At 34.8% G+C, this 27,361-nt stretch overlaps 1 protein-coding gene across 8 annotated transcripts in view; it reads left to right on the top strand.

Annotated features, from left to right (window-relative positions):
- Positions 1-27,361, top strand: part of LOC136036193 (uncharacterized) — a 139,323-nt gene that overhangs the window by 53,134 nt on the left and 58,828 nt on the right. For all 8 annotated transcript variants that reach the window (XM_065718275.1, XM_065718273.1, XM_065718274.1 and 5 more), the window contains 4 exons: positions 5,932-6,117; positions 8,068-8,330; positions 21,715-21,850; positions 27,031-27,274. In XM_065718275.1, coding sequence (XP_065574347.1) covers positions 5,932-6,117; positions 8,068-8,330; positions 21,715-21,850; positions 27,031-27,274 — 829 coding nt within the window. The remainder of the gene's footprint in view (positions 1-5,931; positions 6,118-8,067; positions 8,331-21,714; positions 21,851-27,030; positions 27,275-27,361) is intronic.

Raw genomic sequence — 27,361 nt, 5'->3', positions numbered from 1 at the left:
TATTCCCTGATTTTTAGTGTCTCAATAACGGATATACTCATTGAAGTTTGTTTATCAGTATCTGTTGATTTAAAATTTAGATTTTGGGGTAAGACTGGACATAAAAAAAATTTTTACGCTTGTAAAATACAAGCATTTACCATCAAGATGTTTCTTTACATTTTAACAAGCATCTAGTAAAGCACAAATTAAAACTTACCATAAAGAGCTTGGTACAATTCTTGGTGCTTGTGCAGAAACAAACTACGATACAGGTACATTTTAATGAAATATTTGGTACTTGTTCATTATTCAATTGATTCAATTCAATTCAGAACACACTCAAGAATTTTGCTGAGAAAATCCGATTTCATAGCCACAAAGACAATCCTCAGTTTAGTTTGCTACGCATAGTGTTAGAAGATAGTGTTTGAACCTGGATTTTGAAATGAAGATTTGGGATTTGCCAAAGACTGAAAAAGAGTCAATTATATTTTTCCATGATAAGGGGTTGTTGCCCTAAACAAAACAATGCGTCAATGGACACAACATGACTTTATACCCTTACGAGAAGGAACATTTTTGGAAGTGCAACAATAGGCCATGTTTGAAAAAAGTCAATTTGCGTGTAAATACGTGATCTGCTGACAGTAGAATACCATTTATTACTGCAGTTCGTTTCATTTATTACAGGGTTTATGAATTTACAAATGTGGCCTGGTGTGAACGAGAGCTATTCATTTCTAAGAAGACAGTTATCGATTGGAATAACTACCTCCGTGAAGTGTGTATGTTTTCTATGCAACAGAAAAACTGTGGGAAAATCGAAGGAATCGGTTATACAGTGGAAATAAATGAATCCTTGTTTACAAAAAGGAAAAATAATGCAGGAAGAATCTTACCGCAACAATGAGTGTTAGGAAACAATTGAGTGTGAGGAATATGCTAGGAAACAATTTTCCTAATAAAGTATTATGTTTTCATAATATTTTATTTTATTTCATTAGCTTTATCAAAAGTTTGGGCTATATATTTGCACATTAGGGGGGGGGGGGGTGCATTATATCAAATACCTAACTTAACCTAACCTAACCACCTCTTCACTTATTGACTGTATTTTGAATAATACACAAGCTCTCAATTCTTTCTTAGGCCAAACATTATGGTTTTTTCTTGTCTTTGAGCCAAGCGCCCACAATGTTTGAGCCGACTTGGAATTTTGTAGTTAGTGTCAGAGAGGAATATAAAACTGTTCTGCCGATTTACATTTCTCGAAGCCTTTCCCTAATTTCAACTTGAGAGCTCCTTTCTAGCAAGCAAACAGGATTGCACCGGTCTCATATCGAAGTTAGACAAAGCAATTAAGATTTGCAATGGTTCTCTGTCCTTCTCGCCAGAATTTTCTCTTAGAATAAAAAAAAAGATTGAAAACATGAGTAGAAGGAGCATTCCCCACAAGTCAACTTTGGTGCTATCTATTTGTACTAGCTATATCTTTTCAGAAGAAGAGGCATTCCCACAGGTCAAGCTTGCTGCTATTTATTTGTACTAACAATATCTGTTCAATTGAGTTTGTCCTATCATTTTCTCAAGTCTGGGACATAGGCAGAGAAATGGTTTCCGATATATCTCCTAAACTTCAATTGTTCTCTCATCAGTAAAGAAACTGTTGCTTATCTTTAGCGCCTTCCTTAGTAATGATGTTAGAAATTTGGCATGCTGCAAAAAACAACAACTTTTTATCCAAGATGATTCTTTTTTTCTTCGTCAAATCAGAGAATATGACATCAGTTATTAGTCTTTACAAGAAATTGTTTTTGAGATGCACCATTTTGAAATCTTCAAGGGGTTGGTTGCCTTATTGTTACCGTACATTTATATCAATTTGAATTTCTTGTTTTATTCTTTATGATTGAGCTAAGCTCGAAAAAAAAACTAAGTCAATCCTGAGGTGTGAACAGAATATTGTTTCACAGCAAAAATATTTGCATCGTTTCCTTGTTTTCACTGACTGTAAAATTTTCTCGCTCGTTCATTGTCCTAAGTTTTTCGTATTTTTTGCTGTTTTTTTTTTAATTTGCTTCAATTTGCTTAATTTACTTAACTTACTTTATAATGGATTCTTGCGTATATTCTTGCATGTACCTCCCTGACAAATCTGACCTGTGGACTTCCCGGCAATAACAATTATAAACTTTGTAAAAGAACGAAACGCAGGGAAATGGGCTTTGAGGTTTTATGACAATTAATGATAGTGTTTTTTTCTCTTATACACGAACGACTTCAGACCTTTGAGGCACAGCGAATTTTTATTTTAAAAACTTGATTTTTCTGCTAATTCTGAGAAGAAGTAAGGGATATAACATATTTTTGAAAAAACAAACACAGAAAATCCTATTATTTTTTGGAAACCAGAGGAGATGCATGAAAATCAATTCGATTAATCAATCAAATTTGCGTAATTTACAGGGGATTAGATCTTCGTTTGTCAAAAAATTTGCGTTGCACTTTTAGAATCGCCACAGCCGCTTTCTTCTTTTTTTACAAATACTTCAACTTTCAATCGGTATATTTCTGCCCGTCTCTTCCTTTTTTCTCTTTGCTTTAATTTTGTTATTTTGAATGTCAACCAAAGGGATATAGATTTCTTTTTTATTATCATGTCATGCATTAAATTTATAAATTACACTCTGGGGGGATAAATTGGTGAAGCTTCCATGTCTGCTTGACAGACACTTTTTTAGGTGTTTGTGTCTGAAAACTTTTTTTTTCTTATTATTTTTCAATTTTTCAAGGATTATTTTCATTTGAAAAATGAAGTGGTTTTGTTTATAATTTGTCATTCATTTGAAAAATGGAAGACAAATTTTTTGAGGATTGTTTATGCATAGGTTTTCAACTTGGAAACTGCAATAAACGTGTCTAGTTTAATTTAAAAGTAACAATGAGAGAAATAAACCAAATACAAAGTATTTTGGATGGTTTAGCCACTCATTCATTTCATTCATTGGTAATAACAAATTGGTCACAATAAAATTAGAACGAAAGAAATTCCTTATAGTTAAGGTTTTGTAACTATTAAATTAAAAAAAAAAAAAACTATTTTTTCATCTGAAAGTAAGAAGCGTCATTAAAACTTAAATTGAACTGAAATTATTCCGTATATGAAATGGGCGACACCCTCCTCAATGCCCCGCTCTTTACGCTAAATTTTTTATTGCTCCAAAAGTACATATGTTACTAAGAGCTTTAAACTTTAAACTTTTAACTTTAGCGTTAAAAGTGAGGCGTTAAGGAGGGATAGCCCCTTTCGTATACATAATAATTTCTATTCGTTTTAATTTTTGTTGTCGCTCCTTACTTTTACTTAAAAAAACTTCTTTTATAATTTAATTTCTGAACGTTTTTCAACTGATACAGGTTCGTATATGACGTACCATACATGAAAAATTAAAATGGAATTTTCATGTTAACTTTGGTTAAGTTTTCTCCCGTGTTCCTCTGGAAGCTTTTAATTTCTGTTCGAATTAGCCCGTTCCAGCTTCTATAGGACTATTGGTTCGATACGATCGCCCGATTACGCTTAAGCTATTAGCACTCTTAAAAAAGCTTCTTATTTTAATTAAACAGCCCTTGTGTTTCAGAAGTCTTTCTTAAAAAATTCAGACAAACAGTCAAACTTCTCAGGAAAGAAAGAAACAAAAAAAAATTAAATAAATAAACACGACCCGTGACCCTTCTTCTGGAAAAATACAAAATTTCACATTTTTGCTGTAGGATTTTTGATACGGTTAATCTGATAGTATGATTTTCATTACGATTCTTTGATTTTTAGGGGGGTGTTTCACTCCTGTTTCGAAAATCAGGCAAATTTTCTCAGGCTCGTAGCCTTTGGTAGGTAACACTAAACCTAATAAAACTTATTTATTTGGAATGAGCATAATAAGCCGATTTTGTATATATCTATTGGTTTAAAAATTCGATTTTTTAGGGTTTCGGTTACTATTGAGCCACGTCGTTCCTTACTTACAATTCGTTACCACGAACTAGTTCTTTTAAAAATCTTCCTATTCTTATTAATTAACCCCTGTGCTTCAGTTGCCGTTCTTAAAAAATTGGGACCAGCAGCAAAACTTTAGTTTAAAGAGCAAGGTATTGAGGAGGGAGAAAACTGTCATATATGGAATAATTTCTGTTGGTTGTGTATTTTAAAGTTGCTCCTCACTTTCAGTTGAAAAGCTTGTGTTTTTGAATTTCTGATTGTTTTTCAAATAATGACGGTAAATCTGTTCATCCTCTGTTAAATATCCCCCCTCCTCATGGAAAACTCCTCAGTGGAAATTTAATCCCACGTAAAGTGAAGATCCTCTCCGGACCGTTCCATGCTCGTTGAAAATCCACCCTCTGTAAAATTTCTTGAGGACGATTCAGTCGGATTGAAAAAGATTTTAATTTGTAATCGGTTTTTCGATCACTCTGGAATTGCCCCCTTTCGTGGCAATTTTTTCTGGAATCAAAACATGCGGAAAATGGCCACCGGATAATTCTCCCAGATCATCTCCACATGCAAAATTGAGCTGGCAAAGATAATGTAACACATTTAACCAAAATTTCGAATAGGAACTCTGTCAAATCTCTCCAATGTAAAATTTTCCCGAAAAATATCCCCCCGGAAACTTCCCTCCCCAAGGGATATACCCCCTATGGAAACCCCCAAGCACAAAATCACCCCCTTCCTCACCAAAAAATGTCTGTATACTTTCCAATAACAAATACTATGCGTAAACAGTGGACAAATTTCATAACTTACAGTTCTTACCCCAAAGGCTGTGGGTGTCCTTTTACCCTTAAAAATATAGCTATTGGATGTCCCAGCTATACTGAACAAAATGGCTCCCTTAAAATTTTGATCATATAGCTTTGGAGAAAAAAGGGGCGTGGAAAGTGAGCCAGTTGCCATCCAATCTTTTTGGTCACTTAAAAATGGCACTAGAACTTTTAATTTCCGTTTGAATGAACCCTCTCCCGATCTTCAAGGACCGTCATTTCGATAAAATCACCCCTGGAAAAAAAACAGACAAAAAAAAAGAAATAAACACTCATCCGCGATCTTTCTTCTGGCAAAAATAGCAGAATTCCACATTTTTGTATATAGGAGCTAGAAATCTCTATAGTAGAGTTCCCTGATATGCTGAATCTGATGGTGCAATTTTCTTAATATTCCTTAAATTTTAGGGGGCGTTTCTCCCCTGTTTCAAAAATCAGGACAATTTTCTCAGGCTCGTAATTTTTGGTGAGTAAAACTAAACTTGATAAATATTAATATTTGGAATCAGCATAATAATCTATTTCTTTTGATGTACCTATTGATATCAAAATCTATATGTTTTTTAGAGTGTCCGTTACTATTGAGCCGAGTCGCACCTTAATTACTGTTCGTTACCATGAACGTGTGTTTTACTTGCTTGGTGTTTTACTCAGCTCTGCTTTTTTAAGTCTTAGAAGTACTTATAAAAAGATATCTTGGCCCCCAAAACGGATGTAAAAAGTAGATGTGGTCACGCTGCATATAATGAAGTGGTATCTGAACTCACAGATGAAATCAATGTTTAAAGACAAATACGTCTTCGTGAATTTCATGTCCCATGTGTCGGTAAGGCTTTCAATCAAAGAGGGTAGCATCACGCGGAACTCCATAGGCTGCCAAATTGTGCAAATAACATATCCTTTCAGCTGAATTTTAGTGTTTTCTGATAAAGAAAAATTGAAATCAATTTTTTTTGCGTGTGTGTGTGTTTTGTCATATAAACTGCATATGCATTAGGCATACCTTTCCATTTAAAACAATGATGTGTAAAATAAATATTCATGAAAAAATACCAATAGAAAATAGAACGACCAATGGAAAATATAATGCTAACATATAAAATTAATTTTTCCATTTTAATTTAGGTTGATGTCCCTGAGGTAGAAAATACGAAAATGAGACGAAAACGCGGCGATCGCTATACGAAAAAAGGCACACCGATCTACTCGAAAGAGGATATTCGAGAACAATACTGTATAAATGAAAAAGAACTTGAAGTCCTGGAAAAAGGCAAGAAAAGAAGCATTTTTGGATGCATGTCAAAACATCGGGTACGTTTTTATTATATTCTTTCCCTCAGTTTTGTCCTCAGTTGAATTTGTTTATAAAGAGGAGAATCAATTTTTTTAATTCATATCAAATCTGAGAAGTTTCTGGTGCTTATGATCAGTGCCATCATTTTTTGATTTCACAGCGTAAAAATTTGGGATATTCCGTTTTATAGCTGTGCCGGAATAACAGTGCAGCAAATATCAGCCCTAATTTTAAGCACTAAAAATGTTCTGGTTTTGAATTAATTATGCTCCAATGTTTTGCTCACCTGTTGCTAAACGAGTATTCAATTTAAAGAGCAAATGAAAGTCCATAAGATTTTTGCTATACACTACAATCTATCCCCCTACCAGTATTGCTACTGACCTGCTACTCACTACAAAATTTGCCAGCTTCGCTGTAGCTCTTACCAATAGTATGAACGGAAAACAATTTGCCCCCGTTTACATTCTGAAAAACACATTCAGAAAGTGTTTTGAATATATATTTGATGACTTCGCAAATAATAAAAAACGTATCATTGAGATGATGAGAGAAATGTAATCTTCAGCTAGGACAGCTGAGCTTCGCGTTCAAGATATGGTCAAAAATGCTGAAGAACAGGATAGAAATTGTATATCACCTAGTGACGGAATTAGAATTGTAGTAAGCGTAAGTGCATTCTTGGTTATCAGGACTATCTCATAAGGGATTCCGTAGTGAAGGAGGATATGCCAGAGTTCTGTGTGCCATATCAGGTTAAATGCCTGCCGGAAATCAACAAATGGTTGGTAGAGTTCTTGGTTTAATTTGATGTATCGTTCCATAATTTGTCAACGAAGAATATCTGATCGATTGGGGATCTTCCATGGCGGAAGCAGTACTGGCACAGGACCTTTACCTTGCTTGAATGACGTGATTGCAGACTTAATTTCTGGCTTAGTGGGGGGAGGCTATGAGCTCTTGGTCGAGTATGGTGAAATGAAATAGTATTTCAGGATCAGCAGCTACAGGGGTATGAGTTTATCCTTGAAATACTCTTTCTACCTTTCAAGTTTCATCTTTGGATTGCTAAATTGTTTTCCATTTTCATCCATTTCGATCGGTTTTGTTTCTATTTTGCTTTCCATCGTTTTCCATTTCGATCACTGATATTTGTGGTTCTTTTTTCTGACTAAACTCGCGTAACATTATGAAAACTGCTCTGAAGTTATCCTTTTTTAGCTTTACATCGTGGTCTTCGAATTTCTTCCGCAAGTGGTAACGTAGTGCCTTTCTAATCTTTCGATCTATTCTTCTTTTGAAGAGCTTATAAGCATCTCAGCTATTACGATCAGACTTATTAAAAAATAAAAGTTTATCCTTGGAGGGTTTAATTTATTTCAACCGTGATCCATGATTTTTATTGAGTTTTTGTTTTGTCTGAGGCCGTGATTTGCTGTATTGATTATGCTGATGTGGGCTGTCTATTTTCTTTCTTGTAGATTTCAGTTACCCTTTTTTTGGCGATTGGGTGTGGCGTATACTTTCCAAACGTTATGTGCCGCCCCTCACCATATTCTCTGAGGTTGAGAGGATAATTTCTGAGCACACATTTGAAGGCCATATTAGTAACTATTGCAAGGAATAGGGGTTATTGGGGATGATTGTCTCGAAAATTGTATGAAGGGGAATGGGAATATAACGGACAATGTAAAGGGGTCAGGATTCATAAAAAGAAGCTTGGACTAGAGAAACCCTTTCTTATTAAATTTGATAAACAGACACACCATCAGTGGACTCATGGACCAAAGTATTCTCTCTGTTTTCAAGATTCCACGATTATTCCTAATATCCATTATTTTTGGTCTACTCCACCAGTTTATAATATTGTTTGAATTCACCCTTTTCCACCTACTACCCAGTGAAAGCATGTATGGAATTCTTCTACTTAGTGGTAGCTATCTAATCATGTGTTCCTTTTTATTCAGGCTCATAGTAAACGTTCATCATTGCTACCCTGTGTTCGTGGAGCCAGCGATGACAACCTGCCGCATACATACGTTGTGCCCTTAAAACCTCCAGCGTCTCCTACGAAAAAAGCTTTCACTTTACCTAGCCAAGTAAATCAAAATGAATACGAAGAAGTTAAAAGGCGTCCACGTTCTGTCTGCATTCCTGATGTAAAGAATTTAGAAGATCTGGAGTCGAGATTACTGGAAAAACTATCCCGACCTAATAGTGATGAACGATCGTAAGTTTTTTATTGTTCTTTTTTACTTTTTCTTTTTTCATCTTCGCTTTGTTCTTCATGTCCAGTTTTATGAGAGATCAAATCAATTTTTCCAATGAAATGAGCTAAATTACAGTGTATTTTCGCTCGTTGAAATTAGCCAGTGACTACAGTTTAAGAACAGAAATTACGCCGGATGAACTTTAAACCTCACAGTTGACTTCGGCCATCTTTAAATGACTTCCATTTAAAATGCAAATCCTACTCCTATTTGTGACATTTTTGCTCATTTTGAGTTTGACTTTTTTGTTCATTGTAATGTTTTGGATTTTGTTGATTCATTGATAGTAGTTTCTGTTCATTTTGAATCATTATTTGACTTAGTTTCTACTGTTTATTTGCTTTAATTTTGAGAAAAACTATTTTTTTCTTTTAATTGATAATAGTTTTATTATAGTATCTTGGATGGATGGGAAGGGGAAATATTATTCAAATAATTGGATAGAGATCTGCAGAATTTTTGGCTTCTTTACGGCTGAAGCCATCCTGACTTCCATACCGTTACAACCTTGAACATAGGCGGATTTTGATTGATCATTTTATCATAAAAATCCTATGATATTATGTTTTGTTTTGAAGAGCTTGTTGTGTAAAAATGCATTTTGAATAATTTACTAAAAAGACTTCTGTTTCGTTGTTTAAAATAAAGATAGGCCGTCAAGAATTCATACAACCTGATTCGTTTCCATTTTAGGTTCCTTTGGCTCAGAAACTATAATTGGGAGTTCTTCATGGCCTAAAATTTTTAACACGTAAGCATAAAAAAACAAATGTCCGGTGTAAAAATCAATGCAACCACATTTATCTTCAAACTTTACTCCCTTTGGCCTCTCAAGTCAAAATTTAAAATCTACTTAATCACTTGGTCCAATATTCTTTCGAAGTTTCGGCTGGGTTCGTTAACCCGTTCATTTATACCCTTAATTTATAACCTGATATATTGCAGATAGACTCTTTATGAAACCTGGATGTGCAACCAGGCAATTATAAAACCTTGATCTTCATAGTTTGTTTCGATTCAGTTCAAAAGCCCCTCAAAACTTTCTGAAAGTTTCTACTTATTACCCTAAGCTGTTGCTGAGATATTGCAGCCAGGCTTGACATCCTCCACAATATTACCTGGGAGTTTGAACTCGATATTCTTAGCTGTTCTTGAGATATTACAATTAAGAACCTATGTGTTGTTTGTGGGAACATTTTGCCCAGTAAATGAAAGTTTAATGGAAAGATTATTCGGAATTCTATCAAAGTTTTGGTTCTTCCGTTAATCTAATCTTTTCTGGTACTACCGATTTTTTTCGGAAAAAGCCTTGTAATATCTTATATGTGATATATTTCCCATACAGTAAGCTTTCCCTTCGCTTATAACTTTGGTACCGAAACATTAATCAAGACCTTACTGATATACCATCTCAGATGGGTAATCTCAATCAAGCTCAGTGGAATCGAGTTTGAATTTTTTTTTATTGTTTTGTTCCTAGAGTTCTTTAACTATTTTTTGTTTTTGCTTAGTTTGCGCAGTCATTTTAGTTGTTTTCTCTGTTTTCTTTATTTCCTTATTGCTTGTACCTCATATTGTCGTTTTTATTATTATTATTTTTAACAAATAAATTGGTTAAAATAACTCGAAAAGGTAAAATAACTCGAAACTTTTTTGTTAATCATTAATAGAGTCTACACGAATAGCAGTTTTATTATTTGACTTGGTAAAAAAAACTTCTTTAGTTCTTCTTTAATTACTTTTACCTTGGCACTATACACGCACATTAAATTGGCGTGATAATGTCTCTAGTAATTTTTTTCACGTCTTGAATATAAATTCATCCTATTCTTTAATCACCATGGGACCTGGCAGACTTTCTAGTACCATGAGAATGCATAGTCTCTTGGCAAACAGTTCTCGTACAATTCCAAGAAAAGTTGAGTTTTTTTTGTTTTTTTTTAATCCAATCCTAGTTCCTTTTTTTTGTATCTGTGCGCCTCATATATGATTCAGTCGAATCACAAAGAAGCGACAATAGAAATTTTGCGGATTAAATTGTAAGAAACAGTTGCGGTAAATAAGTGGTAGTGTTTTAATTTAATTTTATATTGCTATTCAAAATTATACTAGAACTTACTGACAATTTCATCTTTCTGAAATGGACTTGAGATACAAAGCCCTTTCTTCAGTACAAGAAAAGATGAATAATAGCATGGAGAGCCACAGAGGTGTGTACGAGAAATCCAGAAACACATATTTGACACAAAATCTAATGCCTGGTATATAGGTGTCTACTTGAAATTATATAAAAAAAACTAGTTTTTTAAACTGAAAGTAAGGAGTGACAATAAAACTTAAAACGAACAGAAATTACTCCGTATATGAAATGGGTTGTCCCCTCCGCAATCCCTCGCTCTTTACGCTAAAGCTTTTAATTGTTTTAAAAAGCAGAATTTTGGCAAAGAGTCGAACTTTAGCGTAAAGAGCGAGGGATTGCGGAGGGGACAACCCATTTCATATACGGAGTAATTTCGGTTCGTTTTAAGTTTTAATGTCGCTCCTTACTTTCAGTTTAAAAAACTAGTTTTTTTATATATAATTTCTGAACGTTTTTGAATTAATGCATGTTTGATTTTGGCTCTCCACACATAAATTATTAAAATGAAATTTGCATATTAATTCCTTTTTTGGCTAAATGGCTTTCTCTTAGTTTTGATCAGACGATTTTGAGAAATAAGGGATGGGGAAGGAGGCCTAGTTGCCATGCAATTTTTCGGCTACATAAAAAGGCAACTATAAATTTTAATTTTTAACGAATTTTTTTATTAGTAAAAAATATACGTAACTTAAGAATTAACTTACGTAACAAACTTTTATATTCATTAATTTTTATTATGTATATGAGGGGGTTTGTACCCTCGTTAATACCTCGTTCTTTACACTAAATCGTAAGTTTTGTCCTAATTCTTTAAGAATGACCCCTGAATCAGAAAGGCCGTAGAATAAATAGTTGAAATTACTAAAAATACTATAGCATAAAGAGCGAGGTATTTATCTCCTCCTAAGTACCTCGCTCTTTATGCTAAAGTATTTTTAGAACCCCTCATATGCGTAATAATCTCTGTCCGTTTTAAGTTTCAATGCTACTCTTTACTTTCAATTGAAAAAAATTTCCATGTTTATTTTTTCATTGATTTTTTATAGTAATTTTAGGAAATCCTGCGCCCTTTTCATTGAATTTCTGTTCCCCCATGACGTGTTTCTCCAAGGAAAGATCCTCCCACATAGCCCCCTCTCCTCAACCCCAGCCCCAAAACCAAAAAAAAATCCCCTGAAAACGACTGTACACTTCCCAATAACCATTATTATATGTAAACAATGGTCGAAGTTTGTAACTTGCAGCCCCTCCCCCAGGGACTCTGGGGGAGTAAGTCATTCCCAAAGACATAGTTATTATGGTTTTTGACTATGCGGAACAAAATGGCTATCTCAAAATTTTGATCTGTTGACTTTGGAGAAAAAACGAGCGTGGGAGGGGGCCTAGGTGCCCTCTATTTTTTTGGTCACTTAAGAAGGGCACTAGAACTTTTCATTTCCGTTAGAATGAGCCCTCTTGCGGCATTCTAGGACCACTTGGTCGATACGATGACCCCTGGGGAAAAGAAAAAAACAACAAACAAACGAATAAACACGCACCCGTGATTTGTCTTCTGGCAAAAAATACGAAATTTCACATTTTTGTAGATAGAAGCTTGAAAATTTCGCTATAGGGTTCTCTGATACGCCGAATGCGATGGTGTGATTTATGGTTTTTGACATAGTTATTATGGTTTTTGACTATGCGGAACAAAATGGCTATCTCAAAATTTTGATCTGTTGACTTTGGAGAAAAAATGAGCGTGGGAGGGGGCCTAGGTGCCCTCTAATTTTTTGGTCACTTAAAAAGGGCACTAGAACTTTTCATTTCCGTTAGAATGAGCCCTCTTGCGGCATTCTAGGACCACTTGGTAGATACGATGACCCCCGGGAAAAAAAAAAAAAAAAAAAACAAGCAAACAAATAAACACGCACCCGTGATTTGTCTTCTGGCAAAAAATACGAAATTCCACATTTTTGTAGATAGAAGCTTGAAAATTTCGCTATAGGGTTCTCTGATACGCCGAATGCGATGGTGTGATTTTCGTTAAGATTCTGTGACTTTTAGGGGATGTTTTCCCCTATTTTCTAAAATAAGGCTAATTTTTTCAGGCTCGTAACTTTTGATGACAAAGACTAAATTTGATAAAACTTATGTATTTAAAATCAGCATGAAAATCTGATTCTTTTGATGTATATTTTAGCATCAAAATTCCGTTTTTTAGAGTTTCGTTTACTATTGAGCCGGGTCGCACCTTACTACAGTTCGTTACCACGAACTGTTTGATCTGAATAAGCAGAACTTTTTCTAAATACTGTCTGTATTATTTCAAACTCTCGATCTTGGAACTGTACTACCAAGAAATTGTTGAAGTTTGGGGTCGATAGTAAAGAAAAGTTAAGTCAGGGAATTGTTCAAGGCTGACGAAAAGCTAGTTTGGTCCTAATTATTCCAATTTCGGACGCTTAGTTTTAGTGTCATTTTACGGATTTTAAAATTATCACGCGAAATAAAGAAAATAATGGAGAAAAAATCAGAAAGTGGTATTACCGTGCATATATATATATATATATATATATATATATATATATATATATATATATATATATATATATATATATATATATATATATATATATATATATATATATATATATATATATATATATATATATATATATATATATATATATATATATAAGATTTAATGATTACTGTTCTATTTTGCACAAAATAAGATTGATGTTTGAGGAATGGGTATGGTGTGCGAGTGACTCAATCCCTGTGACTTACCTTTGATTAGCTCAATTGCCGCTCGAATCAACCCTATGCCGTTCAACCTCATTCATTTCAGTTCTGTTCAACTCAACCTTCATTCAACTGAACCCCGTACAACTAAATGCTCTTCAACACAACCCCATGCAACTCAACTCCTTTTCATTTCTACCCCTCTTCAGCTCAACCTGGATCCAACTCAGCTCTCATTGAAATTAGCATCCATTCACATCAACTCCATGCAATTCAGTTCCATTCAACATAACCCATATTCAGTTCAACCCTGTGCAATTGAACTTCAAACAGCCCCTTTCAGAGCCACTACCTCCAGAGCCACCTTGGTCTAGTGGATGGCACGCTGGACTTCCAATTTTATGTCTTTTTTGATGAGGGTTCGATCACCTTGTATCACCAATTCTTGGGTTGGGGATCAGTCTGTGGTCTGTGGAACATACGATTAAACAAATTCAGGCGTAACATCTGAATTTCAGATACCAGGCGTGACAGAAAAACGCCCAGCTCTGCTGCAGGTATAAGTACAGTACAAGCAACTAAACACCGTTGGACTCAACCCTCATTCAAATCGGCCCTATTTAACTCTACCCCATTCAATTTTTTTTGGTAAAACATATTATTTATACGCTTGTTGGCAGAAATTAAGTACTGGCCTTTAAATAATTTTTAAACAGTTCTGATTAGATATTTGCTTCTCGCTTCGTTCGCAGTTTCTACCTGAAATTACATTGCCCAAACTTAAGGTTGCACCTGAAGTTTGTCTTATTTTACAGAGTTTAAACTTTGAGCGAAATCAAGCTTTTTAAGTTCTGTGTGGGAAAATCTTTTTGTACAAGAGTCCTTCATTATTTGTGGGAGACCTGACGGACTGCCATTTAGAAAAATTGATAAGTGTTAGGAGAGGCCACCGTAAGAAGGACATCCTTATATTACTGAAGAAGGGGAGAAGTTGGCTTTTCGAAATATTCGTTTTGTTGCATCTAGTATTTTTGTTGGCCATATAAAACCCCATTTCCGCTCTTCTTCTCTTTTGCTTTTTGTAAGGACATCCTATGGTGAGGAGGCGCCTTTATTACGGGAAGGGTATTTTTTTTTTGTATCAAGTGGTTTTCAAGAATAAGGTGGCTTGAGGTGTGCCTGGTCTGGCTTCTATTTATAAAAAAAAGTTCAGGTGATGTTTAAGGTTTAAATTTAGTTACGTTTTTAAATTTGTAGTCTCTGAGAGAAGTGGAGGTGTAACTGAAAAAAAAACTTTCATTGTGAATTATGTAAAAAGCTTTCATATGTATACAATGTATTTTCTAATTTTTCGTCTACTGTAATTCTTGACACGCTCTTGTGCCTACGTATTGCATTGCGTAATTTTCTATTTAGGGACGCCTACAGTTAGTAGACAAAACATTAATTCTCGCAATATAGCACATAAAAATACAAAATTTTTAAGCATTCTAATTTTCAGTTTAGGGACATTTTAGCAACAAATTTACAAAAGTATCAATTTATTCGCTAGCTAAAACACAAACAAACCATTCTATTTATCATTCAACGCTCTTTCGAAATATAAAATAAACGTTCCACCACACAATTGCTTCCCAGCTCCTCTAATGGCTAGACGTAGGCTTAGGCTGTATGCGTAAGCTTTAAATGTCATACATGCCGATTTGTTATGCCTTGCAGATTTGTTTGCTTTTTATTTGAAATAATGAACCAAATCCTCATTACAAACTAATGAAAAAATCAATACAAACCAACAAAATCAACAACAAAAATAACACAAACCAACACAGATTCGTATATAGCCTATTTAAAATACTAATTAAAATACAATGATAATAATTTTTTCAAGTATCAGCAATTTGATGTTTTAATTTTTAAAATCATAAAAAGTGTCAAAAATACGTTTTTAGTTTCTAGTAAGTGCAAATGACGATCTGGCCCTTAGATAGGGGGTCGTAGCTTCGTTCTGATGTATGTTTATTTTAGTTCGTTTTTGACAAAACATTTTGTTCTTAAACTGATGACAAAAGAGGTTTTGATTTAATTTGAATATCATTTTTGCTTGATCCTATCAGCGAAATTGCAGAATTTGTCTATTTTCCCAGAAGAAATTTCACGGATGTGTGTTTATTTGTTTGATTTTTTCCCAGGGATAGTTGTGTCGAGCCGACGGCCCTAAGTGATCGGGAGAGTGTTCATTCAGACGGAAAATAAGAGTTCTAGATCCTTCTAAAGACTAAAGAGATTGCGCTACGGGAAACAGTGTTTTCATCCATTTTGTGCACGAAACTATGATTTTGCCCCATGAAGGACCAAGTCGCTATAGATTAAAAATTCAGATATATTCAATCCATTTCAAAATAGCAACAACTATGTATTGAGCTTCCCCGTGTTGGAGGAAGTGATACCGCACGATTTGAAAATTCATTCCTGAAAAGTCACATAGTCTATGCAATTTTCTGATGAACGCCTACTGGACGTGTTCTTTATCGCAAGGGCTGATCGGGTATCATTCACTTTAGTTGTCGAAAGGGGTGTCACGTGTGTTGAAGGGGGGTTTCCTTCCCCCAATGTTTTCAGTAAGTCAGTAGAAAATCTAAATTGGTAAAATTTTTATATTTTGTGCCATTATAAATGGTCAGTAGTGACGGCATTGTGGATTCTGTGACATCCCTATCCCACCATTCCCGTGATATCCCTATCCCACCAGTCCTGCGATATCCCTATCCCATCATTCCACGACAGCCATATCCCACCATTCCCGTTACATCCCTATACTTCCATTTCATGACAGCCAGCATTTGCTTGTTAAGTAATAGGTTTTGTTTACTTCTGGTTGTTACGTCACAGGGAATGTTTACTTTTGCTTGTTACATAGTAGTTTCTTTGATTCTTTAAGAAATCTTCAGGGCCTGCTAGTGGGGAACCTTCAAGATGCCGGACCCTATTGAGTAATTCCACTAGGCTTCTTGCAACCAATTCAACCTGGGCTCTAGCATCCAATTTCACTGGGATCCTGTCATCCAATTCCAACGGGGCCCTCTAGCAACCTTTTTTAGTGGCTAGCAAGCAATTCAAACGGGGACCTACGAGCAATTCCAGCAGGGTTCCCTAGCAACCTATTACAACCGGGCCCTAGCATCTAATTCCAACGGGGGCCCCTATCAACCTATTTCACCGACATTTCAAGATTTCTTTGGTTGTTATGTAATCAGGTTTTGAGTGTTACATAACCGGATTTGATGGAGTCCGTTAGTCAAGTGAGAAAGTCCCGGTTGTAACCTAGGAGGGGGACACACGTTGGTGTTACGTAATAACAGTGCACACGTGGTATGTGACGCAATCTTTCATGACTTGATAGATTTATTGGGGATAAGGTAAGGACAGCGTACACATAAGATGTTATATAACGGCAATGCACACATGAGATGTTACGTAATGATAGCACACACGTGGGTGCTACAAAATGGTGGCGTACACGTGGGATGTTTCGTAGTAGCGGCGCACACGTCAGTGTTACGTACTTTATTTTTTCAGTTTGTACTTTTATTTTTTGTACTTTTTTTACTGTACTTTTGTACTTTGTACTTAAAAGTTGGCTGCTATTAAATTATTGTTCAGTGTAATTGGATGCTAGGGCCTCGTTGGAATTGGTAGCTAAGGGAACTTGCTAAATTTGCTCACTAGGGCCCCGGTTTAATTTCTTGCTAGGGCTTCCTCTTCAAGTGGAAATGGTTATTTGGGAGCCTCGTTGGAACCAAATGGTAGGGCTCCCAGTGAAATTGGATGCTAGAGCTCTGGTAGAATCGGTTGCTAGAAGCCTAGTGCAATTGCTGGCTAGGGTCCGATGTCTTGAAGGTTCCCCTATAGTGGGCCCTGGAGGTTTTTCAAAGAAACAAAGAATCTATTACGTAACAAGTAAAAGTAGACATTCCCTGTGACGTAACAACCAAAAGTAAACAAAACTCGTTCCGTGTCAAGTACCTGCTGGCTGTCATGGAATGGTGAAATAGGGATGTCACAGGAATGCTGGGACATGGCTGTCGTGGAATGGTGGGATAGGGATGTCACAGGAATGGTGGGATTTGGATGTCACGGGAATGGTGGGATAGGGATGTCACGGGAGTTGTGGGACATGGCTGTCGTGGAATGGTTGGATAGAGATGTCACTGTATCCACAATGCCGTCACTACTATGGTCTTATAGAAATATATGATGTAAAATCGATTCTAGAAGATATGCCCCAGTCGATAAAAAGAAAGAAATGAAGTAATTTTAATAGCAATTGAACAAAAATAAGTTTTCTGCAAGCGAAAGTATGGAGCAACATTAAAACTTAAAATGAACAGAAATTATTCTGTATATGAAGGGGCTGCCCCTTCAACCCTTCCTATTCTATTTAAGCGGCTCTTGGGTTTCAGCAGTTGTTGTTAAAAAATTGTGAAAGACAGTCAAACTTTAGCATAAAGAATTAGGAATTGATGAGGAGGGGCAATCCCTTTCATATACGGAACAATTTCTGTGTGTTTTGAGTTCTAATGTTGTTCCTTACTTTCAGTTGAAAAAGATTTTTTTTGTATTTAATTTTTGATTGTTTTTCAAATAGTACCGGTAAATTTGGCTCACCCTCCATGAAAGGAGCACTCCGCTCTCGGAAAAATCCACCGTGGGAAGTTCCACCAACGTAAAATGCACCATCCTCCCATAAAATTACTTGTAGACAATTCCAATCTCGCTGAAAATCCCCCCCCCCCCGTGAAACTTCTTGCTGAAGATTCAGCCTAAAAATTTCTCCTTAGCATACTTTCATTCGTAAAAGACAAAGTTTTAATCTTTTTTCGATTACGCCGAAAATCCAAACCCACTAAACATTTACCCTGGAAAATCTCTACATGCAAATTTGAGTAGGCAAAGAGAAAGTAAGACAAATAAAAAGAATTTCTTATAGGAATTCTGTCAAATCCCCCCGTTGGAAAATTTCCCCTTAAAATTTCCTTCCACACGTAAGATTTTCCCCAAGGAAAGATACACCAAGTGCGAAATCCCCCCCCAAATTTCTGTACACTTCCCAATAGAAAATACTATACATAAACGATTGATAAATTTTATAATTTAAAGACCTGTCTTCAGTGGCTGGGGGATGGTCATGTTATTTCCTAAAGTGTAGTTTTGAGATTTTTCAATTATCTTGAAAAAATGGCATTATCGAAATTTTTATGTGGTGATTTTCATTAAAAAAGGGGCTTGGGAGGGAAGCTAGTTGCCCTCCAATCTTTTTGGTCACTTAAAAAGGACACTACAACTTTTGATTTCCTTTCGAATGAACCCTATCTCGACATTCTATGACTGTTGTTTCAAAAATATATAAAAATAGACACATCTATGAGCTTTTCTCTGACAAAAAATTACAAAATTCCACATTTTTGCTGTTGGGAGCTTGAAACTTCTACAGTTGGGTTCTCAGATACGCTGAATCTAATACTGTGATTTTCATTGAGATTCCTTGGCTTTTAGGGGGTGTTTCCGCCCTTTTTTGAGAACCAGGCAAATTTTCTCAGGCTTATAGCTTTTGATGGGTAACCCTAAACATAATGAATCTTATGTATTCTGAATCATCATAATAAGCCAATTCTTTTAATATATCTATTGATATAAATATATTTTTTTGTTTCTGTCACTATTGAGCCGCGTTGCTCCTTACACACAGTTTGTTACCATGAATTGTTTGATATCAGCCAAATGCGTCGGTAAAATGACGGGCCAGTCATTAAAACCCGCCCCCCCCCCCCAAAAAAAAAATTGAATTGTGGCGCACTTGGTCGCTACCGAACAAAGTCCACGGAAAGTAATCGTACTGCTTAGTCCCACCCTGTTATCTCTGTGCGCTTCTATCACGGGGTGACTTTTTTTACAGTTTTCACTAATTTCATATTTCGAAATTATTTCCTCTAATCTTTATTTTATTCTGCTATTATAACTAAACCCCCCAAAACACGAAAAAGAATTAAATAAATAAAATTTAAAAAAATAAATACTATGGGATCAAACAGTTCGTGGTAACGAACTGTTTCTTTGGGCTCAATAGAAACCAAAACTCTAAAAATGGAATTTTGATACCAATAGCTACATCAAAAGTATCGTATTTTAATGCTGATTTTAAATATATAAGTTTCATCAAGTTTAGTCTTACGTACCAAAAGTTACGAGCCTGAGAAAATTTGTGTTATTTTAGAAAATAGGGGGAAACACCCCCTAAAAGTCATAGAATCTTAACGAAAATTACACCATCAGATTCAGCGTATCAGAGAACCCTACTGTAGAAGTTTCAAGCTCCTATCTACAAAAATGTGGAATTTTGTATTTTTTGCCAGAAGGCAGATCACGGATGCGTGTTTATTTCTTTGTTTTTTTTCTTTTTTCTTTTTCCCAGGGGTGATCGTATCGACCCAGTTGTCCTAGAATGTTGCGAGAGGGCTCATTCTAACGGAAATGAAAAGTTCTAGTGCCCTTTTTAAGTGACCAAAAAAATTGGAGGGCACCTAGGCCCCCTCCCGCGCTAATTATTTTCCCAAAGTCAACGGATCAAAATTCTGAGATAGCCATTTTATTCAACGTAGTCGAAAAACCTTATAACTATGTCTTTGGGGACGACTTACCCCTCCACAGTCCCCGTGGGAGGGGCTACAAGTTACAAACTTTGACCAGTGCTTACATATAGTAATGGTTATTGGGAAGTGTACAGGTGTTTTCAGGAGGATTTTTTGGTTGGGGGAGGGGTTGAAAAGAGGGGGATATACTGGGGAAACTTTCCATCGAGGAATTTGTCATGGGGGAGGAAAATTTCCATGAAGGGAGCGCAGGATTTACTAGCATTATTTAAAAAAAAACAATGAAAAAATAAATATGGAAAAGTTTTTTCAGCTGGAAGTAAGGAGCAGCATTAAAACATAAAACGAACAGAAATTATTACCCATATGAGGGGCTCACCTCCTCCTAATACCTCGCTCTTTACGCTAAAGTATTTTTAGTAATGTCAACTATTTATTCTACGGCTTTTGTGATTCAGGGGTCATTCTTAATGAGTGGGGCCAAATTTAAGATTTAGTGTAAAGAGAGAGGTACTGACGAGGGGGCGAACCCTCTCATATGTGTAATAAAAACATGAGAATAAAAAATTCTTTACGTAAGCTAGTTTATAAGTTACGTATATCTTTTACTAATAAAAAGATTCGTAAAAAATTAAAAGTTCTAGTTGCCTTTTTTATTAACCAAAAAATTGGAGGGCAACTAGGCTTCCTCCCCCGCTCTTTTTTTCTCAAAATCATTCGATCAAAATTATGAGAAAGCCATTTAGCCAAAAAGAACATGCAAATTTCGTTTTAATTATTTCTCTGCGGAGAGCCAAAATCTAAACATGCATTGATTCAAAAACGTTCAGAAATTAAATAAATAAAAACAAGTTTTTTCAACTGAAAGTAAGGAGCGACATTAAAACTTAAAACGAACAGAAATTACTTCGTATATGAAAGGGGCTGCTTCCTCATCAACGCCCCGCTCTTTACGCTAAAGTATTTTACTGTTTTAAAAAGAAGAGTTGACAGAAAGAGTCAATCTTTAGCGTAAAGAGCGTGGCGTTGATGAGGAAGCAGCCCCTTTCATATACGAAGTAATTTCTGTTCGTTTTAAGTTTTAATGCCGCTCCTTACTTTCAGTTGAAAAAACTTGTTTTTTTTTATTTAATATTCTACAAAACTCGTTCTGCCTACATTTTGGAATATAGGCAAAATATTCGAAATTTCTTTCGTCTCTTCATTATTTTATCTGTTGTACTTTTTAGTTGCTTATTTTTGCGTGTAGGGAAAATTTTACGAAGAGGAGAATTTTCAAAGGAGAATTATCTGTGGCGGAGAATACGACTAACACCGATACAGGGTTAGAACTGAGAATAGGCTAGGACTCAGCACAAAGAGCTTTTCTTTTTCCTTTGTATTCGTAACTATAGCGGTAGGAATGTTGTTATTTAAAATTTAGTGACAATAAACAAATGAGACAGCAGTCATGGGTCTGGGGAGCTTATGGCTATCTGGCCATCAAATATTTGAATTTCAGGTGCCAGATGAGGTGGAAAATCCTTGGTCCTGCTGCAAGCTCAAGTAGCAAGTTAGTAAATAATGACTTACTGCTGTGTGGAATGGAATGAGTGGAATGATTGCTGCTTTAAAATGAAAATGTGTCTTTATTTCAAAAATTGTGATATAAAGTTTAAATTAAGTTTTTAAGTTTAAATTTAAGTTAAATTTCTTTTTGTATTTTTCCATTCGTCATTGTTTTTTTTTATTGTTTATTTTTGTCATTTAATTTATACCAAAATATTTAGCAATTTGATTACTAATTAAAAAAGGATGTTAACCAGCATTCTCTATAATTTACATTTTCAGGCATAATAGTTCCAAGGATTTTCAGTCCCCCTGTCCGTCAACTAAGATTTATGATGGAAGTAAATCAGGAACTCCATTTAATTACGGAGGAAGAATTGGCTACACCCATCCAAACACTCCAGATTTTTCAACATTAGTAAGAAATATGTTTAAATTATCATAAGATGCATTCATTCTAATGGGATTAATTTTTTGTAGATATTATTCGAATTCAGTGTTAGCAATGTATCTTTTTGAATTTTAGAAAGCAAATCTGTCGTCCAAGGTTTAATGTAACGAATTTACTAGAGAAAGCAAAGCCGATTCCACGTTTTTCGAAGCTGAAGACTGTTGTTTTGCTGCATCTAAAATCAGTTACTATAGAATTACAATTTACCCGATTTGTCAATCTAGTCATTTTTGCGTTCTTTCCGTTGATCCATCCCAAATGCCTTGCAGTTTATTCTTTATTGTAAAACCTTTTTTTTCAATTATACATTCACTCAATTATACATTCGATTATATTTTTCACATGACTATATGAGGGATGAGGAGCTGAAAAGAGAATCCAAACCTATTACAAAGAAAAAAATTATAAAAATTAAAAAGATCATAAAGAATAGAATGAATTACTTTCGAAAATTTTTTGTCATGGATCTTAAATTAAATGGACCCATAATTACAGTTAAAAATGATTCGAAGTATTTCGCACATGAGTATATGCAGTTGTTTTTTTTCGATGAATTCCGAGAAGAATTATGGTGTTATAAGACGGTTTATTTAAGTAAGCAGAAGTTTGGTAGAGTAAAATATTCCTCTTAAAAATCTTCTGATTTATATGCGTTGATTAAAACTATGCCTTGATTCATAACGTCACACTGTCATCTTCCTCGCTGAAATACGAGTAAAAATTGATATTTTGCGGAACGATATATTTCAGTCTTTTTTAGAACTGATTACTAATAAATTTAGTGTCCACTATAAATGTGATAGAAACCATCGTACCTTAGATCTTATTCTATAGATTTCAGCCAATAAACTTTATTTACTTACCTTTAGGCTTTTCAGCCATCTTCTAGGATATCTTTCTTCTAGTGTGAACTTCTAGGTTGTGTTCAAATGACCAAGATATTTCAGAAATAGCAAACATTAAATGATTATGTTTAGATCACACTATTAGTGAAAGCTGCAATAAGGCAATTCCTATTAGTAACTGTTAATAATTTTTGGAATAATTGTTTTGGAGCTTTGGAGTAACCATTAGTAATTTTTAGAAATCTTGTTTTTCTTCTCGGTGCACTTATAGTAGACAATGTAATAAGATTAGATTTTTTTTCTAATTTTTTAATTTTCATGTTAAATATATTAAGGATTTTGGACAAGAAATTGGCTGGAAAATCAGTAGTAAGGTTTGTTTATCCTTGTGCTTTTCAGAATTGATATTCCCCACGACTTCTTTTGAAAAGGTTGTTTTTAACTCAAACCCAAAGTCGAAGCCACGTCTTTTTAAAGGCTTTTGTTTAACGTCTTCTGCTTTGAGATTTCATTTCTTCTGGATAAAATTCTTGGAACTTTATACGCCTTTCCAGGTATGGCATCCATCGTACAAAAGTATTGAATGCAGTGGCTGTTGACTGGTCGAAAAAGAAAGGTAAACGGGGTCTTGACATCAAGCTCCATGAGCGAGATTTGTTGGAATAAATTATGAATTGCTCAAATGATATTCAAAAAGATTTACATGTCTGTCCTAAGATGATTTCCTCAAATTAGAAGAGTAAAATAAACACTTCTAACGATGAAGCATTTACATCCAAATACACAAAGGAAAATTTGTTTTCTTGCTACCCAGATACAATGTTAAGATCAAAATTGAAATATATTAGCAGTCATGACCTGGTTATAAAATAAAAATAATCCTTTTTATTGTGTTTGTAAATAGAAATATTTTTTATTTTTTACATTAAATTTCCAGAAAAGCTGGGCATTGAATCAAAGGAAGATTTGCATTCATGCAAATTTCCTGCAAATTTTTGCATCCCTGCAAATTTTGTACATTAAATTTCCATGTATCCCTATAAGTCAAGCTGGGCATTGAATCAAAGGAAGATTTGCATCCCATTTCAAAGCACAAGTGCAGTGGTTAGACTTATGTTTGACAACTTCCTGATGGTTACGTTACACTGTGGAAATAGGCTCTTCAGCCATTGATTCAGCAGTCTTTTTATACTTTTAAACGTATCATACTTTCCGGCTTTAACTTTTTTTTTGTATTCATTTTACATCACAATGTCCTATTTGACAATCAATTACCCTTATAACCCTTATTTGAATTTATCACAGTCTGGTTCCTTTTCGTCACCATCATCAATTTTTACCCAGCATTTATTTTTATTTGCCATAGGCTATTTAGAAATTTAGAACAAATATCAAACTTGAGAGGAGAAATGGACAAATTGTCTTACTTTCTTTATTTCCGTTTTATTTAAAGAGATATTGCGACACTGCTGTGGGATGGAAATGAAAAAGGAAAGCAAGAACCATTTCATCCTCATGGCGGCACTAACCAGAAATAAGATCAGATACAGTCGTGAAACAAAAGATCCGAGAAAAGCTGTGAATGTGCGGTGTTGCTAGAATATAGGTTATTTTGGCTATTAAGTAAAATATATTTCAAGTAAAACGGTTGCAATAGTGCTCTAATCGACCTATATTAGTTGACGCTGATAATGAACCGAATCGCTAATGACGATATTAAATAATAATACCAAAATCTTTATTACTATAACGATATAATTGATAACAATACCGAAATGGTCGACTTGTGTAGGAGAATCAGATGACTGACAGTTTGATAACATTTGGCTATGGAACAGGGTACTCGAAGCAGTGTAAAAATAAAGATATGTTGATCAAAATAAATGATTGCCTTGATAGAGTTATTTTTTTGTTCTTATAAAAAACAAAGCTTGCCTCTATCAATTAGAAACAACAAAGTGAGAAATGATAGATTTTTCTTACATGCACAAGGCTAAAGCACAAAGAACTTATTTGGTGGGGGGGGGAAGAGAGGTAAATGAAAAAGTCGATTTTATGAAGCTATGTCTAAATTGGAGAAAGTTGATAAACGACACGAAAATATGTTGAAAATTATGGGAAAAAACTCACATTTGGAGGTTTAGAGGTCTATGCCCAAAGCCCACCTGTACTGCCCTCTTCTTGTGCTCATTCCTTATTAGTAGAATCTAGGAAAAAGGGCATCCGCGTATTTCTCTATAGCTTCTTAGGTTTAAGATGAACTGAACTCTATCATATCACAAACTGCTGGTCTCAATTTGGGGGTCCTATATTTTATTCCCCTCCCCTATATTTTGCCTTTTAGGTAGCATTTACATTTAAAAATGCCTTATTTAGTATTTTAATGGTTGAAAATCAAAAAGACTAAAAATTTGCCCCCTTTTTCTTAGGTATTGAATAATAAATTTTGCCCCTGCCACCTTGATCTTGATGCACTGACGCCACTATACCGAATACTTACGCCAGAAAAATAGGAAGAAAAATACAACCTGCTTTGCTGTTTTTCTTGTGAAGAAAAATGCCAGCGGAGCTTCAAGTTTAATTTGAGGAGAACAATCTCATGTTTGTTTACATTAGTTAGAATTTAGATCTTTCCATTTGGTGATAGGTTTGTTTTCCTTCTTCTTTTTTTCAAAATGAATTAGTGAATCCCTTCTTTCTCAATTTGTTTTTCTTGAGAACATAAGACAGTCTCTGTCAAATAATTGGCTTTGTTGAATGTCAGTTCAAGACAAGTTGAGGATATCCTGAGGGAATTACAATGTGACAATAATCTTCTCTTGTTAAAAGATAAATTTGGAGATTAGTAAAATAAAGAAAATTAGACTGTGTGAATAAATAACATTCGCTGTGAATTCAATGTGTTATGAATACAACGCTCCTCTTATTAATGCTGCCTACCCTTACTTATTCACTAATGCTGTTTTTCAGCATGTACATTTAGCCCAGTTCTGGTTTGGCCTGTTTCATGGAAAAATAAGCTTTGTTCGGGCTTCAAAACATTGCAAATTAGTCAGTCATCATTGCAGTGGCGGTTCTGGCCTCTCTTGAGCCCGGGGAAAAATCTTGATTAGTGGCCCCTGCTTATCTCCCAAAACTGGTCTGTCCACATTTTATCAAAATTTTCACAATTTCGCAAACTACATTTGAAGCATGAAGTCGTGTGATAATAACTGAGAATATGATATCAAATTTGAATTTATTGTGTTTACTTATAAAAATGTACAATTTTTTTTTACTGGTAAGTAAAAATGGTAAGTTCAATGAAAGGAAAGGATAATAACAACATAGAAAGAATTTGATTGTTTTATCAATATTCCAAATTTACACCTTAAATCAAGCGAATACCTTAACTTGGCTGAAATGTGATTAAGTAACAAGAGAAAACTTTTCCACTGTCTCGTTAGTCATGGAAATCGACTATTTTTAAAATTCTAAATTAGACTGTACGCTGCCCTGGCATGTCTCGAAACGAATTTTTTATTTATTTTTTAAAGAACAATTATGAAATAACAAAGAATGAAACAATTATTAAAGAAGTAAAAGTAAAACTGGAAAATAGTTGCCGAGTTTATCTTACTAGTTTTTTTTTTTTTTTTACAAAGGGTTGTATCGCACAAAAGCTACCGTTTTTTATTTTAGATCTGGTGGTAAATACCTATATATATGCTTTAGCCCTGTTAAACAAGATAGTTTCTCATGAATAAAAAAATTTTCTGAAACTTTTCATTTTCTATTTAGCCCGTAACGAATTCTTTTGGTTTTAAACCAGGATTTTTCTTTATGGTTTGGTTAGAGTCTTTTAACGTAGCCACTGTTCTGTCTTTACGCTCAAAATTGCAGTAAAAAATAAATTTAAATATGATGCTAACTGTAAAATTGGAAAAGTTAAAGCTAAAATATGTTTAAGCAGGGTAGGTATTTGCTGATGGTTCTAAGCATTGCTGCTTCTAGGTTTTCTCCTTCGTTTTTTAGGGCTTTTTAGTATCAGCTTTTACTTTTAGTTTCTAGGTAAAATCCGTTTAAATATATCTGGAGCAAAAATATATCTAATATCGAATCACACGTAAATCAAAGCTGGATTTAATGTGTGGTAGAAAACATAAAGTTTTCTTTCCCTTTTAGCTGATTGTTTCTTTCTGTCTGCTTGAGCTATCATTCCTTCTTTCCATATTAATTTTACTTTAATCTTGTCTAGTTCTAAAAACATTAGAACAATCGTAGAGCTTCGTTGAATCACCTATCTAAATGTTGATTTCCTAGCCATTGAGGCGCCAGCTCCAGAGTCCAGACAGTCCAGACGAAAGAAGAGCCAAACATGTAAGCTTTGATGCTTCATCACCACAACACGGAAGCCCTGGAGCCCTTCAAGAGCACGTGTCTAGCTTAACAAGCTTGGCTGGAGAACGCCTTCTTGACGCCCGAAAGTCGTCTCCAGAGGATGTGCTTCGAAAACTGGCCGAATCTGCTGCTCTATCCCCGTTGATTGCCAAAGCTTTAATTTTAGGTATGCCTTCGCTATTGATTTTTGGGTATTTTCTTATCTTTTTTTTATTTTTTTTTTTATTCATGTTAAAAATTTTTACTGATTGGA

The sequence above is a fragment of the Artemia franciscana genome, chromosome 15 (assembly GCF_032884065.1).
Source record: "Artemia franciscana chromosome 15, ASM3288406v1, whole genome shotgun sequence".
Taxonomy (NCBI): domain Eukaryota; kingdom Metazoa; phylum Arthropoda; class Branchiopoda; order Anostraca; family Artemiidae; genus Artemia; species Artemia franciscana.
Note: the sequence above shows the minus strand (reverse complement) of the source record. Positions and strands in the feature narration are given on the sequence as shown.